Below are 18,157 nucleotides of genomic sequence, written 5' to 3' on the forward strand. Positions count from 1 at the left end.
AGGGGGGGTTGGCGGGGGGAAGGGGAAGTGTCTGAGGTTGGTCCAAGAGCTGACGGGGGGCCACGGCTCTGTTTTTTGGAAAGGGGGTGTGTGGCGGGCAGCCCCGGTTTGGCAGCGGCTCTCCCGGTCGATCCTTGCTGGTGCCCCCCTCCCCAAGCCCCCGAGCCCCCTTTTACAGTTGGCTACACCTGGCTTGCATCTTTGAATCGGGGAAGGTGGGGGAGGCTTCCACGGAGAGAACACTCCAGACTGGCCGAAGGGAGCGCAGGACGATGGGCCGGAGCGGTCTCCAGTCAGTGCCCACTCCCCTGGGGCGCGCCGCCGCACATCCTGGGTTCTCCGTGCGCCCACCCAAAGTTGCTTTTTGTCAGAGATTCAGCGGCAGGCGCCTGGGAAGGGGGAGCCCAGAGGAGCGCGCGGGCGGGGTGAGCTGGGGTCGGGGGCTGGCCGAGAGAGCCGGGGGTCCTGGAAGGTCGGGCGGGGGTGCGTGTGGGGGGGCGGCCCCGCGCGGGGACCTGGCGTAGGAGGGGCGCGGAGCCTGCGGCAGCGCGGGTGTGTGTGGTGGGAGAGAAAATCCCTTTGCTGCCGACCGATCCGTGCTCGGGGCTGAGGCGGGGGAGGGGGCGCCGCTGCCGCTGCGGGCCAAGTTCACTCCCGACTGACCCGAGTGGCTCGCGGCGCTATCCTGGCGCCCTGGGAGGAGGCAGGGAAGGTTCTGGTTGCTCAAAAGGTCAGGGCCAGCCGCGTGAGTTTCCCGTCCCCCACCCCGTCACACCCGCACTCCTGCTCCGCAGCTCTGTTACTAATGCAAAACTTGGGTCGTGAGTGGGGACGCCTCTGGAGGCGGCGACAGCCGTGACTTGGAGTGTGCCAAGAGACAGCGCCTGGGCAGGCTGGATCACTCCTTCCACTCCTCACTCCCCCCCAGCACCCATGCCCGGCTGCAGGACCCGTCGGGCGACCTCCTTCAGCCACACCCCAGGACGCCTGCGACCCTCGCCCCGACCTGGGGGCATCCTTGGGGTTCCCTTCTCCCCACTGCTACACATACTGGGGAAAACATCCCAGGAGGACTTGCCCCAACGCTGCACACCCTGGACCGCTTTTTCTCATCTCCCACCTCCTCGCGGCCCCCAGTGCTAAAATAGGAACTTCTTCTTCCCTCCCTTCCTTGACACCAGTAGAGAAGTGTCTGTGTGTGACTCAGTCTGCGCTTGGAGCAGTCCCAGGAAGGGCTCCCGCGCCATGAGCTTTGGGCTTCCATGAAAGCCACACACTCTGCAGAAGGTCACCCCTCCCTGGCCCCCTCTGTGTCCCTGCCTCAGCCTTCCCTCTGCCGCAAGGAAACTATGTAGCCATTCTGGGGTTGGTTTGTTACGTAGAATGTTTAGTGGAGTCAGATGCTGTTTAATGGGTCAGATGTGGCCTGCACCAGCTATTGCCAGGCAGAACTCGAGTCCATAGTGCAGTTTAATCCTCTGGAAAACACGGTGCCAAATATTTACAGATGAGGGGGCCAGAGTTGAAGAGGTCCGGCCACCTGCCCAGAGACACGCCGTGGATGAGAGTGGGAGCTGGGAGGCTGTGGTGACTGCGCGCGCGCGTGTCCTCCACAGAGAACCAGCCATGCCGGTGCAGCGAGAGACACCCCTTCCCCGAAGAGGTCCCCAGCCTACTGAGGACCGTGGTACATGGCATGCTGGCTGGGAGCCCTGCCGTCTGCCCGGCCTTCTGAGCCGGAAGCTCCCCAAAACCCGTCCAGGTCTTCTTGGTCACTAACTGGATAAATGCCTGATGCGGCATGGGGTGCCTAGAGAGTGAGGCCCTAGGAAGGGGCACCGTTCGTATTGGAGTGGAGTTGGGATGGTTTGGTGGCACTGCTTCCCATTCCGTCGCTGTCACTTGACAAGCGTGCTGTGCAGACTTGAACCAATCCATCAGCGCCTCAAGGGCGGAGGCAGTGGAAAGTGGCCCGGTGCCAGGAGGAGCTGGGGTGGAGAGAAAGGAGAGGTGGCAGGAGTGGCCTGGTGCTGCCTTCCTCCCTGCGCTCACGCCAGCCTCTCACGGCCACTGCTCCTTCCTTTGCAGCCTGTTTGTTGCCTGCCAAGGGAAGTCGCCTTTAAAGAAAAAAAACAAAACAAACGTTCTCTCCTTCTCCTCATTCCATAATGGTGTCTTCATGGCAGGAATCGGCAGAACGGTGGTGGGTGCAGCTGGGGACCCGTGTGCCCCCTCGTGTCTTTTCACAGAGGGCCAAAGTGCCCTCGCTCAGGGATGCCGAGGTTGGGGGGACAGCTCCTAATCTTGGTCCCTCTGACCTCTTTCTGCCAATCAGGCTCTTCTCCCCAGCGTCCAGGCCAAGCTCGGATGCTAATCATAACTCTTGGCTCCCGGACCAGATGACTGCCCAAGTCTGTCGAGGGAGACTCAAGCTCTCCTGTGCTTGCCCCTAGGGCCAGACCGAAAGCCGGAGACCACGCGGCAAGTCTGCGTTTTGCAAGCCGGGTCTCTCCCAGAACTGGGTGTTCAGCGGGCAGCCACCACAATTCCTGGTCTGTTCTTCAGAAACCAGACGCTCTTCCGTCTCCCCGGCTGACCCCTTCTCTTGGCCACCTTCCCTCTTCATCCCTGTCCCACATCCTTGCCCCCTTCTCTCCACTGCTGGAAAAAAGGGTTAAAACCCAGAGCCAGGGTGTAGCTTAGCAGCTCCCACTGGAAACAGGTTGGTGCTTGTAAAGTGCTTTTCATGACTGGCTTCACACATCTTGGCACTTCCAGAAGCATCACCCACCTGTGGAAGAAAAGGGGGGGGTCGTTGAGAAATAAGGGCAGATGAGCCTCTTATATACAGCAGCAAAGCGCCTGCTGTGTCTGTCATCTAAATCACGTCATTTGCCCCCTGCAGCATGACCCACAGCCAAGGGTCAGGGAAGTCACTTTTGAAGAACTTTTCCTTGGAGGTTAAAAAAAAAAGAAGAAGAAAGTAAGAAAGACCCCCAACTATTTCAATAGCCGCTTCTAGAAGAGGAATGGGGTGAGCGTGGCGGTGTCTCTGACCCTATCTCTGTGTCCCTTGCGCCCACGATCCCCTTAGTTAGTTTAGTTCTACATCCCAGAGAGATGGGGGGTGGGCCCGTTCTTCAGTGATGGTGGGGTGTACGCAGTATGGCCTTTGCCCAGGATGAGGGTGTTCCTGCCCAGGATTTGGGCTGTCACTCTGGAGAAGGGCCTCACGCCAGGCAGGGCCCCCGGCTCCTTGGCCCTTTCCACTCAGGTCCATCTTTGGCCCGGAACCGGAAGAGAGTTAAAAGTCTTTAGCTCGTTGCAATGAAATTATGGCTGGCAGTGGCGCCGCTGTTTGTTCAACAGACCTCCACTTTTAAACAGTTCACAAAAAGTTCATGGGGCAGCTAAAGTTTATAAGTGTGTGGGTGTGGGTGTGTGTGTGTGGGTGTAGTCAGCAGGATCCAGTACTGAGCCTTGCCCCTCCTCCTCTTGTTTCTTCACGGCCAGCCCCCCGCCCCGCCCCGCCTCCACTCCCGTGACACCGGACCACGCTCGGGGCCTCAACGGACCACGCTCGGGGCCTCAACCCTCCATCTGACCCTGTGCACGTAAGAACACTTCATCCTGCCACTGGGTGTTATTTATCTGTGCGGCGTTAATATTGAAAACCCCACCAGTCAAGACCTGGAAGGGCGGGGAGAGGCTTTGAAAGCACCCCATGGTCCCAGGTGTCTCTAAAGTGCATTCCCCTCTCATGCTAAGTCCAGGCCGCCCTTTCTAAAGAAAAGCCCTTTCAAGGGAAGGGGGCTGCTGGCCCTTTTTGAGGGGAGGGGAGAGGGTTCAGTAGGATGATTGTGGCAGGGGCCTTTCTGTTTCCTCAGTCAGGTGCTCAGAGGTCCTTGTCCCAAGGTGACAACTGAAGGAGACATGTAAGAGGCAGCTTGTGTAAGTTTTGAAGACTGGAGCACCAGAAGAAGATTGGGGCTTCGAGGGCACACACGCTTCGTCGCTCATCCTTTTCTTAAGGGTTTGATGGAGTGACCCTTTGGCTTCTGGTATAATGTCCAAATTTCATCATGACACCCAGCCAGGGGGTGGCATGGTGTGGTCCTCCCGCTGCAGCCACGGCCAGGACACTTGCACCGAGGAATGTTGCTCCTCCACCTTTTAGATGAGGCTTCCCTGGACATCTTCCTTTTGGTCTTCCTTTTGTAGAAGGGGCTGCAGGGGTTAGGGAGGGGACACTTTGTTGAACGTGCCTTCTGGTCGGCCCTGCACTAGTGGTGGCCTGCCCCCAACTTGATTTGTATGTTCGAAACATGGAAGAACAGCCCGTGAGCCCCCCACAGAACCTTCCTTGATGCCCAAGTCCATCTGAGTCCACCTTTTCGGGGCACTGTGGCCAGCCACTGGAAATGCCCCAGTCTGTCTAAAGAAAGGGACGCTTCCTAAAGAAATAGCTTCTCTAGAATCCCACCAGGCCGGACACAACTGGGAGATCCCTGCCTCTCCTCCAGCTTCATCGTTGAGCTCTAACTACGCGCCGTGTGTCTGCGGCGTGGGGCTCTTGATGAACAGATGGTGTTCTCTTCTGTATAGGGGCCGATGGGGGATGCTGGTGGACAAAAGCCTGTGTTAGGACAAAGAAATGCAGAGGGATAGCCTGGCTGGCTTTGGGATTCAGGTCTCCCAGGTGCTCCCCGACCCCACCCCTAGTCACTCTCGGAAAAAGAGTCCCCAGTCCTTGGTGGCTCCCACCCAACAGACCTGGCAGTCAGCTCCGTGTGCTAAAGTGTAAAAGCAAGCATTTGCGAATTTTTTCCTGCTAACAAAGGAAATGTGTCGACTTGGGGAACATTTGGGCTTTCGGGAGCTGTGTGGGTGGGTGTGTGAGGGAGGAGAAAGAAAAGTTGCCCCCATGAGCTGCACACCAGTGATTTCACACTCAGGTTTGGGTCCTGTGTAAAGAGGCCGTGGCTGGGGGGGGGCCCTCCCCCGCCACCCTGCCCCGGACAAGGGAGTCTGAGCAGGGGAATTGCCTAGGGCCATCGGTCCCAGGCATTAAAGGCTCCCCTACTTATTAACCCAGCATTTAACAGCAGGATATGGAGCTGAAGCACAGTCAAAAGAAACGGCTCAACCTCCAAAGAGCAATTAAAATCCTGCACGAGGATAAATCACGCACCGTGATAATCCTGTGAATAAAATGCAGCTTGTCCTGACCCTTCACTCATGCAGCAAACTAGAATGTGGTGTGGGTGGGGCTGGTGGGCCGGGAAGTTAAGGAGGGGGCGGGGCTCTCCCCTGTGCCTCAGCAGCCTCCCCCCTCCTCCCGCTAGACGGAAAACGGGTGGCTTCTGCTTGCTCCCCGTGGGCCGGAATCTTGCAGCCCCAGCCCCAGCCCCAGCCCGGCAGCCTGGGCTGCTCCAATTTCTGCACTCGCTCCTGATTGCTGGTCCCCAGCGAGCAGGCGTCATTGAATTACTCAGCCCCCTCCCTCTGCAGCTCCCAGGCCAAACCACCCAGGTTTGGGGCTTAATCTAATCTAGGGCTCGGGTGGGGTGGCTCGCCAGCGCACTGACTCTTTTTACCCCTCCATCTGTAAGTCACACGCACCGCAGCCGTGGAAGTGAGTCGTAGTTTGGGCCACCACACCGGACTGTTGTGCCTTTTAGCCCACACCCCACCCCTGTCCCCAATCCTTTCAGCCACAAGAAGAGTCAATGTGGGGCTCCCTGGAATCTAGCACCGTCCACTTTCGATCCAAGTGTGTTCTCCAAAAGGCTGGGAAAGGGGAAGGGAGAAGGGAGAAGGGCAGGTTAAGGGTGTCATGTGCTGTACCTTGAATGGTGTGGCCTGTGGCTCTTGAACTCTCTGCATCCCCAGCGCCTCCTGCCAGGGAAGTTCCACCTCCCTCCTTGAACCTCTGGCTCAGGTGTGTTCCTTTGCTTCTGGCCATCTGTAGAACGTGGAGCAGGGTCTGCCTTCCCAAGTGCATTCTGTATGAAGTGCCTAGAAGGAGGGTTTCTCTTGTTCCCTCTTTGGCTCCTTTTTTATTCAACCTCCTGGGCTTCTTTTTGTTTTAAACAGACTAGACGCTTGAAGAAAAGCTGCCATCCAAGAAGACGACATGCTTTCAGCACACACACCCCCCGCCCCATATGGGAATGTTCACAGCTGGATGAACAGCGAGAGGGTCCGCATGTGTGGGATCAGCGACAACAGGTAAATGCGCGTGTCCGGCTGAGGCCTGGGGAGAGCGTGGGTCCTTCCTCAGGGCTCCTGAGCAGAGCCCCCCCTTCATGTCCTCACAGCCAGAGTGGGCCCTAAGGGGGTAGGGGGGAGATCTCCTGCCTAGCTGGTGGCCCTTGATTTACAGTTTTAACAGGCAACCTGGCTCAGCGAAGCATTGCCGCCCTTTAAGAGGTTAGCCCCTAAAGCGGCCTTTCAGTGCACTTTCGTCCTTAATTTATTATTTCATATTTACGAAGGAGAATTAATCCCAGTCTATATGCTGCTTTAACTCTAAATGTCAGGAGTGTGGGCCCAGGTGGATCGGCCTTCGATGTGCTTTTAAAACAAATAGTTTGCTCAGTAATAAATGGAACGATAGCCACCCTTCACACCATTGAAGCCCAGGGTTTCTCTGCGTCCTCCGCCACCTGTTAAGCGAGGCCACTGGCTCCTGGTTTCAGTCACCCGGCAGCTCTGTTATGCTTCCTCATCAGTAATTTTGGAGTGCGGGGTAGAGGCAGCTAAGCAGTAGATAATTGAAGCTGCTCTTCCGGGTAATGATGAAACTTCTCTCTGCCGCTTGTCAGTGATTTTATCCTGGGGATTTGGAAGTTGGCACCAAGCACTTTCTTTATCGATGCTCTCTGATAACAAGTTCCAGGGGCAGCCGCAAGCAGCCTGGCACAGATGTGTGGCTTCCCCTGGAGCAGCTGACATTTGTATGATATTAGTGTGTTATCCCCCATCATTTTGATAGAGGCAGTCAAATATGGCTTCATTATCACCATGGAAACCAGTTTCATAGGACATGGTACCTAACTTTGTTTGGGGAAAAGTTTTGAAAGCCTGTCCTCACGGGTAACACAGAAGTGATTGATGTAGCCAGCTCGCAGACTCCAGCCTTGAGGTCCCCACTTTGGCTTTGGACATTGTATTACTTCATTCCTGTCCTCAGGTAGAGCTTATAAGGGTCTGCTAGGACAGCAGAGCCCGGACTGTCCTGCCCGGCCTCTCTGGAGGAAGAATTGTGAGGGTGACGTGGTTGTGCAGACTTCCTGCCTTACCCACCTCGAGGACGTAGCATCTGTGATTTCACATCCCTGTTGCCCTGCCTTTCCTTTGTTTTTCCCAGTCCCGTTGAATCACCATTCGGGGACAACTTTCAATATGGGCCATTGGGGAGGATTTTTTTTTTTTTTAAGGGCAGTTGGAAAAACGGAGTTATTAGAAACTGGTCTATTCTGGGGCAATCTATGAAAGATGGATTAAGTGAGGAATGCTTTCATGAAGTTGGTGTGTCCTTCTAAATAGGAAAATTCCTGTAAACGAAGGTGACACTTCAAAGGCCGTACTGGAACTAAGGGAAGACAACCCCTTGAATCACAACGTGGTAAGAGATTAATGGCTTCTGTTGATGTGCTGAGTATCAGTGATCTGTAATCAATCGTGCATTCATTTGCCTACCATTAAAGGGCCTTTTGGGGGCGGGGCGGGGTGTTTCAGGGCAGGGCTGAGTAGAAAGCCTAGGCCGCAGGACGAAGCCTCACCCAATTTCTTCCTGGCTCACTTTCTTGGCTGTGCTCGCCATTTACGTCCTCGTCCCCTGGTGACTGGTGGGATACGTGCCGCCTTTTCTTCGATAAGCTACGTGCCACATCAGTGCTCCCAGCTGGATAAATGTGTAGCCTCCAAGTAGACCCTTAGGGTTTCCCTTCCCAGTAAAATATGAAACAGAGCTGTCTTCAGATACCAGGGAGAGGAAGTCAAAAGACACAACTACAGTTTGACCCATGGCCTCTTTATTGATTTAGAAATGAGACAGCTCAAGTCCTTCATTCCTTACTGTCCCCCTGAAGATTGGTTTTTGTTATGTTAAAGAATGCCTCCCCGCTCCATCCGGGGAAAACGCAGTGCACATCGCCCCGCCCTAACCTGACTGGGGCCTGGGGAGGGTGAGTCCGAGTTCTGTACCCCATGAGGGTGGTTCTGAGAGCAGTGGAGTTGGTATCACCTCAGTTGCAGCAAAGAATTTCTGCTGAGAAGGTGGATCTTCCAGAGTTAATAGATGACTGATTAATGCAGGGGCCTCAAGTCTAAGGGGACCAACGTTTTCCGTGCTTTGAGGACACTAGTTGGACAACGGTGAGGCGGCAGGCAGAGGAGGGTTCTGGATAAGCGGGGGCCAAAGACCTTGTGAATCCTTTAGTTTTTAACCGTTTCGGCTCAGATGTTGAGGCTGATGTCCGATTGAGCTAGTCCGCGGTTTCTCTTTGGGATGGGCTGCTTTGAAGGCATGTCCTCGGTAATACCCATATTCTTCTTCTGCGAAGGTGGACGCGACCACGGCCCATCGGATCGATGGCCTGGCAGCGCTGAGCATGGACCGCACGCACCGGCCTGATCCGGGAAGGGCTGCGTGTCCCCGGAAACATCGTCTATTCTAGCTCGTGTGGACTGGGCTCAGAGAAAGGGCGGGAGGCTGCCACAACCATAGGTGGTCTGGGGTTTTCTTCCGAAAGAAACCCAGAGATGCAGTTCAAACCGAATACACCCGAGATGGTGGAGGCCTCCGCTGTCTCCGGAAAGCCCCCAAATGGCTTCAGTGCTATATACAAAACGCCACCCGGAATACAAAAAAGTGCTGTCCCCACGGCAGAAACACTGGGCTTGGACAGACCTGCCAGCGACAAACAGAGCCCGCTCAACATCAATGGTGCTAGTTACCTGCGGCTGCCCTGGGTCAATCCCTACATGGAGGGGGCCACGCCAGCCATCTACCCTTTTCTCGACTCGCCAAAGAAGTATTCCCTGAACACGTACAAGGCCTTGCTACCTCAGCAGTCCTACGGCGTGGCCCAGCCGCTGTATTCTCTGGTCTGTACCAATGGGGAGCGATTTCTCTACCTGCCGCCACCTCACCACATCAGTCCCCACATCCCATCATCCCTGGCCTCGCCCATGAGACTCTCGACGCCTTCGGCCTCATCAGCCATCCCGCCTCTGGTCCACTGCGCAGACAAAAGCCTGCCCTGGAAGATGGGCGTCAGTCCTGGGAACCCGGTCGATTCCCACTCGTATCCCCACATCCAGAACAGTAAGCAGCCGAGGGTGCCCTCTGCCAAGGCGGTCACCAGCGGCCTGCCGGGGGACACGGCTCTCCTGTTGCCCCCCTCGCCTCGGCCTTCACCCCGCGTCCACCTTCCCTCCCAGCCCGCTGCGGACACCTACTCCGCGTTCCATAAGCACTGTGCCAGGATGTCCACCTCGCCCTCGGTCACCCTGTCGAAGCCATACATGACGGTCAGCAGCGAGTTCCCCGCGGCCAGGCTCTGCAGCAGCAAGTATCCAAAGGCTCCAGAAGGAGCCGAAAGCACCCAGCCAGCTCCCGGGCACACCCGGAAAACAGCAGGTGAAGACAGAAAAGATGGCAGCTCACCTCCTCTCTTGGAGAAGCAGACGGTTACCAAAGGCGTCACCGATAAGCCACTAGACTTGTCCTCTAAAGTGGTGGATGTAGATGCTTCCAAAGCTGACCACGTGAAAAAGATGGCTCCCACCGTCCTGGTTCACAGCAGAGCTGGAAGCGGCCTAGTGCTCTCCGGAAGTGAGATTCCGAAAGAAACTCTTGTCTCCTCCAGGAAATGGCTGTGCTATCTATAGATCTGAGATCATTAGCACGGCTCCCTCGTCCTGGGTGGTGCCCGGGCCAAGTCCTAACGAAGAGAACAATGGCAAAGGCCTGCCGCTGAAAAACAAGGCCTTGGACTGGGCCATCCCGCAGCAGCGCAGTTCTTCGTGTCCCCGCATGGGTGCCGCCGACGCCGTGGTCACTAACGTTTCGGGGTCGGTCTCGAGCGCCGGCCGCCCAGCCTCTGCGTCGCCGGCCCCAAATGCCACCGCCGAGGGCAGCGAGACCAGCAGGAGCTCCGTGGATACCACGCCATCCGTCATCCAGCACGTGGGCCAGCCCTCGACCACACCTGCCAAGCACAGCGGCGGCACCGGCAGCAAGGGCGCCAAAGCCAGCAACCCAGAGCCGAGCTTCAAAGCGAATCCCTCGACCACACCTGCCAAGCACAGCGGCGGCACCGGCAGCAAGGGCGCCAAAGCCAGCAACCCAGAGCCGAGCTTCAAAGCGAATGAGAATGGCCTCCCGCCGAGCTCAGTATTTCTGTCACCAAACGAGGCGTTCAGGTCCCCACCAATCCCCTACCCCAGGAGTTACCTGCCTTACCCAGCGCCCAAGGGCATTGCCATAAGTCCCCTCTCCTTACACGGCAAAGGCCCTGTCTACCCTCACCCGGTGTTGCCCAATGGCAGTCTCTTTCCTGGGCACCTCGCCCCAAAGCCGGGACTGCCCTACGGGCTACCCATGGGCAGGCCGGAGTTTGTGACCTACCAGGACGCGCTGGGGTTGGGCATGGTGCATCCCATGTTGATACCTCATACGCCCATCGAGATCACTAAAGAGGAGAAGCCGGAGAGGAGGTACCGGTCCCACGAGAGGACCCGCTACGAGGACCCAAGCCTCTGGAACCGGTTTTCTGAGATACTGGAAGCCGGCAGCACCAAGTTACATCCAGAAGTCCCCGCGGACAAGAACCTAAAGCCCAGCACCAGCTGAAATCAAGGGAAGACCGTCGTCAAGAGTGACAAGCTTGTCTATGTAGACCTCCTCCGGGAAGAGCCAGATGCTAAAACCGACGCTAACGTGTCCAAACCCGGCTTCACAGCTGAGAGTGTCAGCCAGAGTGCCGAGCCCACCAAACCCCCACCTGACCCGGCTCTACAGCCACACCGGGATTTCATTGCCCTGAGAGAGGAGTTGGGGCGCATCAGTGACTTCCACGAAGCCTATACTTTCAAACAGGCTCCGGGCCAGCCAGTCTCCGGCTTAAGCAAGGAGAATGTTCCAGCGGTAACCAACAAGGAGAACCTGGCGACGCCGGTCTCGACTCCATTCCTGGAGCCGACCCTGGGGAGCGACGGCTCTGCGGTCACGTTCGGGAAAACCCAAGAGGATCCCAAACCATTTTGCGTGGGCAGTGCCCCACCGAGTGTGGACGTCACCCCCACCGACACCAAAGACGGAGCTGACGAGGCAGGATCAACCGATGGCAAAGTTCTGAACCCGAAGCCATCTAAGCTGGCAAAGAGAATCGCCAACTCCGCTGGTTACGTGGGTGACCGGTTCAAGTGTGTCGCTACCGGACTGTACGCAGACTCCAGTCAGCTCGGCCGGGAGCAGCGGGCATTGCAGGTGAGCCCCCCCCCACCCGAATTTCAGGAGCCTGACCAGTTGTCAGGTTTTTTTAATGTGTGAAGAGGAGGGGGCCGGGGGTATGATAGGGCAGGACACCGGGCTGATTTGGTTAATGAAGCTTAGGATAATTGAAATGTTTGAAATGTGTCCAGTAAGGGGACGTAAGTGGATACTTGAAGTTATTCTGTAGATTTTAAGCGAACTCCACTCGAATGCTGACAACGGAAGTTTTAATTATTGCGAAGGATGTCTAAAAGACTGCATGACATTTACCTATCAATCGCTTTGATTTCTCTGCCGTTACTGTACGTTAACAAATATACCTAAAAGCGCTGCTTAGAGTGCCTTACGTGATACTTGGTGGAGGTGTGTAGCGGCCGCATGTCTGTGAGATTCGTGCAATTTTTTTTCCACCCAAAAAACAAACAAACAAACAAAACAAAAACACAAACCTTGCTTAAAGGGATAGAGTATGTATTTAACTTGCTAGTGAATGATAGATGTTGTATAGGAATTTCCTTAAGATATTTTACTTTTAATTAAAAGACAAATAAAGCCAAATTGTTTTGCAATGTTAAGAAAACAATTGGTTTATGCTTATAAAAATGGCTGAAGTTATCTAAATGATCCATTGAGTGCCCATTTTAATTACATACATGGAAGGATTACAAGAGGACAGTATTTTGTCTACCCGCTGCTTACTGTGAGGTCAGTTCTTCAAATTTTTATTACTGGAATCTTCCATAAACCTTTTGAGTTAAATTTCATTTCCAAATATACAAAGGGAAGTTTGTGGGCCATGGTCGTCTTTATTCACTGTGCATTTGTTTTCTTTTCTGTTGTGTTTTTGTTTCGCTTTCTTTGCGTCATGTTTTTGTTTTGTTTTATTTACCTTCGAAAGAGAATGTCTGTCTGTATGCCACAGTGTATGTATGGCTATACATACACACCACATATATCTCTACATACATATGGCTTTAGGAATAAAGAGTGTGTGACTAGTTACACATAGACACTCTTACGTTTTTATCGTTCAATTTTAAAATATCTCAGTTGTATCATAAATTGTGGTTGGTTTTGGGCAAACTTTTCTTTGAAGATACCTTCCTTTAAGGTAAGGGCAGTGAAATAGCTTTGGTGGTAAGGTGTGTCTTTTTTCCATCTCCGTTCTCTTTGTAGCGTGCAGTGATGCGCTTCTCAGAGTTGGAGATGAAAGAGCGAGAAGGCGGCCACCCCACGACCAAAGACTCCGAGGTGCGCAAATTTAGCCCCACTGACTGGGAAAGGCTGAAAGGAAGTCAGGACAAAAAGCCAAAGTCGGTTGCCCCGGAGGAGGCCATTGCCGACCAGAACGACAGTGAGAGATGTAAGTGAACCCAGGCGGCTCGCGTGTGGTACCACGTCGGTGGGAACGGGGCGCTTCCGCTCCCAGTGCCGAGGGAGGTGAGAGGAAACAGTACGCTTCCGACGGCCCAGCGTCTGGGTGCTGGCTGTTCGGAGAACGGGCTGCTCTGGCCACCCTTCCCAGCTGTGGATTGCAAGGCTGGTTGTCCTTTGGAGCGTTGCGACATCCAGGAGTGAAGCACCTATGAAATGCTGTTTCCTGGCACGCGTCTCCTTTTTCCGGAGCAATGCTAGTCCTGTAGTTAGTAATAGTCTGATACAGTAGAGCAGAGGAATGGCAGTGCAGGACCTCCAGCGTAGCAGGTATGTGTTCTGTTTTGTAGCAGGTACGGACACGGGTTTTTGGTAGCAGTGGAATGGCACTTGCAGCCAGAGCCAGACCCTCCAGAGTGACAGTCTCCTGTGGGAGGGAGTGGAGGGTACTCGGATTCTCCCTCCAGAGGCAGAGGTTTCGTTCAAGTGCGATGAGGGCTGATGAAGGCCCCAGAGAGATGAGCATCATTGTGTTCTGTGGAGGCTCGTTTGCAGTCATGAGGAGCTGACACCACGCTCCCAGGCCGTGGGATCAACGAGGCCGTTCTTCCCACCAGACGGCTGTGTTCTGTTCTGGAGGCCGAACTGGAGAGAAAGCTCGTGTTGGCCTCGAGTCACACTCTGCGGTCCCCTCAGCTGCTCCCCCACTGGGGTTGACTTCGGGCTTTGCCCTCGAGACTTCCTGGGCTAATGAGATGCGTTGGCAGCAAGTGGAGGTCTTTCTCCCGCTTTCTTCAGTGTGCGTGCTGGTGGCCTGTGGCCTGCAGCCTGCTCCGGACCCCAGAAACCTTACCGGTGATGGTGAGTGAGGGCACCTCGGTGAACGTCGAGGACAGGGTGGGCGTGACATCCTCCTGAGACGGGACGGTCGGGGGTGGTGGGCACGTTTGGGAGGCCCAGGCCCTTGGACCCAGTCGTAGGGTCGGCGTTGGCCCGCATGCTTAGGTCGTGGGTGCCTGATGCAGTTCGGGAGAATTGTGGTCAGCAGCAGCGTGTGCTTCTCTCTGCTGCTTGGAGCACTGCCCTCCCCCAGCTCATCTTTGGGGTCAGACAAAGGCCTGTGGCCAGGGTTCTGGGTAAGCCACACTGGGACTGGTCTGTCCCACGTGGCTCCCGTAGAAGGGGATTTCTGGGGCTAGTCAGTGGCGGCCTTACCCGAGGGATGGGGCTCTCGATGTGCCTGGAGTAGACGATTCCGAGCTCCTCCCCCTCGGGATTGGAATGAAAAACGGAGGGTCCAGGCCACCCTGGAGTGAAGCAGCAAGAAGGCCTCCCTCCTTGCCTGTGCTCACAGCTGACATGCAGCCCTTACCCTCCCGAGTGGCCTCATAACTCAGCTCTTGGGAAGTTTCTCAGAGAGATGTGGTAAAAGTGGGCAAGGCCAAGTTCACGGGGATGCACTTTTCTGAGGAGGGGATCTGCCTGTTCTGGGTGGACGGTGAGGGAGGCTGGAGGAAGGGAGCGGGCAGTTAACCGGCCTCGAGTCTTCTCGCCCTTTTCTCCAGCAACGTGGCCAAACCCAGGGTGGCCGCTGCCCTTCACGTCTCAGTGGCCTCACCCACCCTTCTTCCCAGAGACGTTTGTGTGCGTCCTTCCCAGTCTTTCCTGCTGAGCGTGGAGACGAGAACTCGGTGTGGCTGATGGGGAGCAGGGCCTGAGCCCCAGATGATTCCGAAAGCCCCCTCCCCCCACCGCCTGCCTCCAATCTCAGACTGACCGACGGGTCTCTTCCTGGAGCACCCGGGACATGGCCCAGTGAGCCATGAATGGCCACCATGGGAGGGCAGGAGAAGGGTTGGGGAAGGTGAGGGGCTCCGTTTGAAAGGTTGGGGCAACGGAGGTGGGTTCCCCACCCACCCTCTGTCTTGTAGAAACGTGGGGTTTGTAAATAGCTGGTCAGGAAAGGTCACCTGAAGGGGCCACTGTTCTTACTGCGGCCTCCACGTCCAAGGCCCAGCAGGTGTTCACTCCATTCAGCTGGATATGAATGGGCCTTCTTGTTCTTGGGCCATCATGTCTTGAGCTGATATGGGCTCAGGTCCTTCTCATGGGTGTAGGTGTGGCCGAGAGCCGAGCTGTGAGCACATGGGAGCTGGGGCGGGGATTTGGAGCGGGCAGGGGTCCCAGAGAGGGTCCAGGATGCCTTCAAGATGCCTTCCCCCTTCTGAGGCAGCCCCTACCCATGGAGGGCCCAGGAGCTTCCAAGGTGGTGGGTGCTGTTTGCGTGGCCCTGGTTGTCCTGGTGCGGGTGCATCTTGTTGCTAGGGGCTTGTTTAAAAAAAGGAATTAACTTGAAAACACAGTGGCCGAGATACTCATTTATTCTTTATGATCACATGGGTGGCTGAGTGAAATTTTTATTTTGGAAGTTCACCAGAGTTTGGAGGTTCCTCAGACTTGGAAGTTCATCACTAGGAACCCTCAGTGGCATTTGAAGATGGGGCGGGGCAAGGTGGCACTGGTCCCTTCCTTCTCAAACTTGGAGTAACCATCTCCCTTGCCAAGCACTTGGCTGGGACAGGCCTAGGACCTGCTCAGTGGCAGTGCCTGGCCAGGAGCTGGAGGAAGCCTCAGTCGAGGGGCTTCATGAAACTTCTTTGCTCAGGGAACTTCTCTTCCAGCTGAGCACTTGCACGTTTGTAAACTACTTTGGAACAGAGATCCCCTGCACTCCTTGTGTAGCAGGTGTAACTTTGAACAAGGTTAGCCCTGACTGGAGGTGCTATTATAGTTAAGCTACAGAGAAGGGGATTTTAATCCTGGGGAGCCTTCCAGCAAGTCAGAACCCTCTCACCTTGTTTAGGCCTCACTGGGCATGGCTCAACAGTGGTGAGGGTGCTTTGCTGCCACAGTGACTTGTAAATGTTGCTGTGGTGATGCTTCTGTGAGGTGATGCTATGGTACAATCATAATGAATTTGGGATATATGTGCTGTGAGTCCTAGGACCATGCTGCAGGGACCACGTTCACATCTTGCTTAGACTGGGTGACCAAGGGCACATGGCTTCCCACTTTTAGAAGGGCCAAAAGTAGCAATGATGGCAAAGCCTGATGGTTAGGATCCCCGTGTATCTATTTATCTCCCCATCTCCTTTGCCCTCAAGGGTCATCCTCCTGTGGGTCGTGGTTAGAACAGTCTTTGAGAAGCTCCAAGTGACACGGAGCCTCTACCCCATAGCTGGTGGCCATGGGCATCTTGGGCAGTCGGGGTGGGTGTCCTTCAGGGTTATTACTGGCCTGGGTAAGGTCACACTAGCGTAAGGTCTTGGGGGGCCTTAGCTGAGGGGAATTGAGATCTTTGCCCTAAAAGGCTCCGGGGTTGGGGGATGGGTGGATGGACCTAGTTTGGAAAAAGAAACTTTCAAATTGGACATGGGGGTTCTTAAGGTAGCCCTTCCATTCCTCCATGGATCCCCTCCCACGGAGCTTTTAGGGAAGGCTGATTGGACCAGAGAAGTGCAATGGTGTAACCAGCAGGGCTCACCTCTTAAAATTTCCTACATTTCAGGCCTGAGATTCAGGCTGGTCTGAAAGTCTTGGCATCTTTTGGTTAAAGGGATTTTTCCAGCCTTTCTCTGTGCTGAGCCCGGCCCGTGATTATGAAGCCCACCCTGGAGGGAGGCTAGCAGTAACATTCCCACTTTACAAGTGAAGGGGGCCGAGTTGTAAAGCGGCGCCATTCCTGCCCGAGTGTTTAAGAGGGTCACAGAGCAGCCCGAGTGAGAGTTGCAGCACGCCGTCTTCACCGGGCCTGCAGTAGCCTGGGCTGCATCACCCGTAAGCACAGGCCAGGAGTTTGGGGTTTCTCCTGCTGCCATGACAGGATACCCTCGCGGTTGGGGTGATTCCACCATTCCGGCAAGAGTAGATGGGGATCTCTCCCACCTTGGGATACCCTTGGAGAAAAGCTAAGTGTGTTCCACCATTGAGAACACAGGTCAGGCTAGCCCAGGCCAGGGTGAGGTTCATCCCCACAACTGGCTGCCATTAAATGCTGGGAATGCCCCCCAAGAGAGGCTGATCAGGGGACCAGCCGGCTGGGCAGAAGTGGGAGTGATACTTGAAGTGGTCTAGGGAGAGGAGGAGGAATGCGAGCAGCATGTGAGGGGTGTGTCCATGATTTCATCTAGAAAAACGGGCTGTGGGAGCTTAGCTCAGGTGTTAACGAAATACCAAACTCATACACCCACCCCCACCCCCGGCCGGTGATGGACACAGGGTCATCTTCGGGGAACTCTTTAACAGCACAGTGATCATTATGGAATTATTTGTGTGTTAGAAACAATGTGACTAGCAAAGCAGTTGAACTGTTTCTTTGGCTAGAGCAAAAGCGAGGAGTAATGTTAGGCTGGGGTGATTGGAGGAAAAGCCCCAAGTGGATGCTAGATTGAGCAGAGGGGGCAGGAGCAACACAGGCGGAGCTGGGGTGTGAGCAGTTCAGCCCTGCCCGCCGCCCCCCCACCCGCCCCCCCATGAAGGGGGTTGGAGTCTTGTCTTTGAAATGTCCTTAGATGCTTGTTGCCTGGGAAGGAAGGCGTGGAGACGTGCCAGGTGGGTGACTGGTGTCACTGAGGGCCTTCTTCCTAGACAGGAACTAGGAGCAGCCCCTCGATGGCAGTGAAATGCTTTTCCCCCCACGGGTGTGGAAGGAGGACAGACGGAGTTGTAGCAATCTGGTTGAGTTCTTTGAAATTGCCCTTGACCCTTGTGTGTGCACCAGGAAGCCTTTCCTTTCCCTTTGCCAGGCTCCTCTTGCCTTGGTCTCCCCAGCTTCCCAGCCTCCCACCATTCTTTCCCTACCCTTTTTCTTCACCCTCGCCCCTGCTGACCCAAGTGAACATTGGTGCTATGTCTGTGTAGATGGCAGTTGGGGGCTATTTGGTCTGTTGATGACATCAGCCTTTTTTGTTTACTAGCAGCTGTTTCCATAGTCATTTGTAGTTCCGCCCTGATTGGTTGGATAGTCATTTGTAGCTCCGCCCTGATTGGTTGGATCTTACTGTGAGGTCACTCACCCCCCCTTTAAAAGTAAGCCACCTTGGAGAGTTAAGCAGTTAGGGAGTTATCTCACATGCCTATAGAGAGAGAGTGTAGATGCCTCACCTTGACCCTTGAAGGATGGATTGTGAGTGGGCTACACGCCTCATCTTCTGCTTTCTTTGCTGGCTGTGTTCAGCTGTCCTTCCTTTGGGACGTCTTTCTGAGGGTTTTGTGCTT

The 18,157-nt window shown here is 55.1% G+C and overlaps 1 protein-coding gene across 1 annotated transcript in view; it reads left to right on the forward strand.

The window, feature by feature from the left end:
• Positions 1-18,157, forward strand: part of LOC308611344 (BCL-6 corepressor-like) — a 43,106-nt gene that overhangs the window by 13,670 nt on the left and 11,279 nt on the right. The window contains 10 exon segments of the mRNA XM_081260165.1: positions 2,906-3,034; positions 3,458-3,614; positions 3,888-3,951; positions 6,097-6,231; positions 7,552-7,630; positions 8,571-8,624; positions 8,626-9,864; positions 9,866-10,861; positions 10,865-11,500; positions 12,683-12,869. Of these exon segments, the coding sequence (XP_081116291.1) occupies positions 6,137-6,231; positions 7,552-7,630; positions 8,571-8,624; positions 8,626-9,864; positions 9,866-10,861; positions 10,865-11,500; positions 12,683-12,869 (3,286 nt within the window). The 5' untranslated portion in view covers positions 2,906-3,034; positions 3,458-3,614; positions 3,888-3,951; positions 6,097-6,136.

Source organism: Mesoplodon bidens, assembly GCF_964165515.1.
Source record: "Mesoplodon bidens genome assembly, contig: HAP1_SCAFFOLD_579, whole genome shotgun sequence".
In the NCBI taxonomy this organism is placed as follows: Eukaryota; Metazoa; Chordata; class Mammalia; order Artiodactyla; family Ziphiidae; genus Mesoplodon; species Mesoplodon bidens.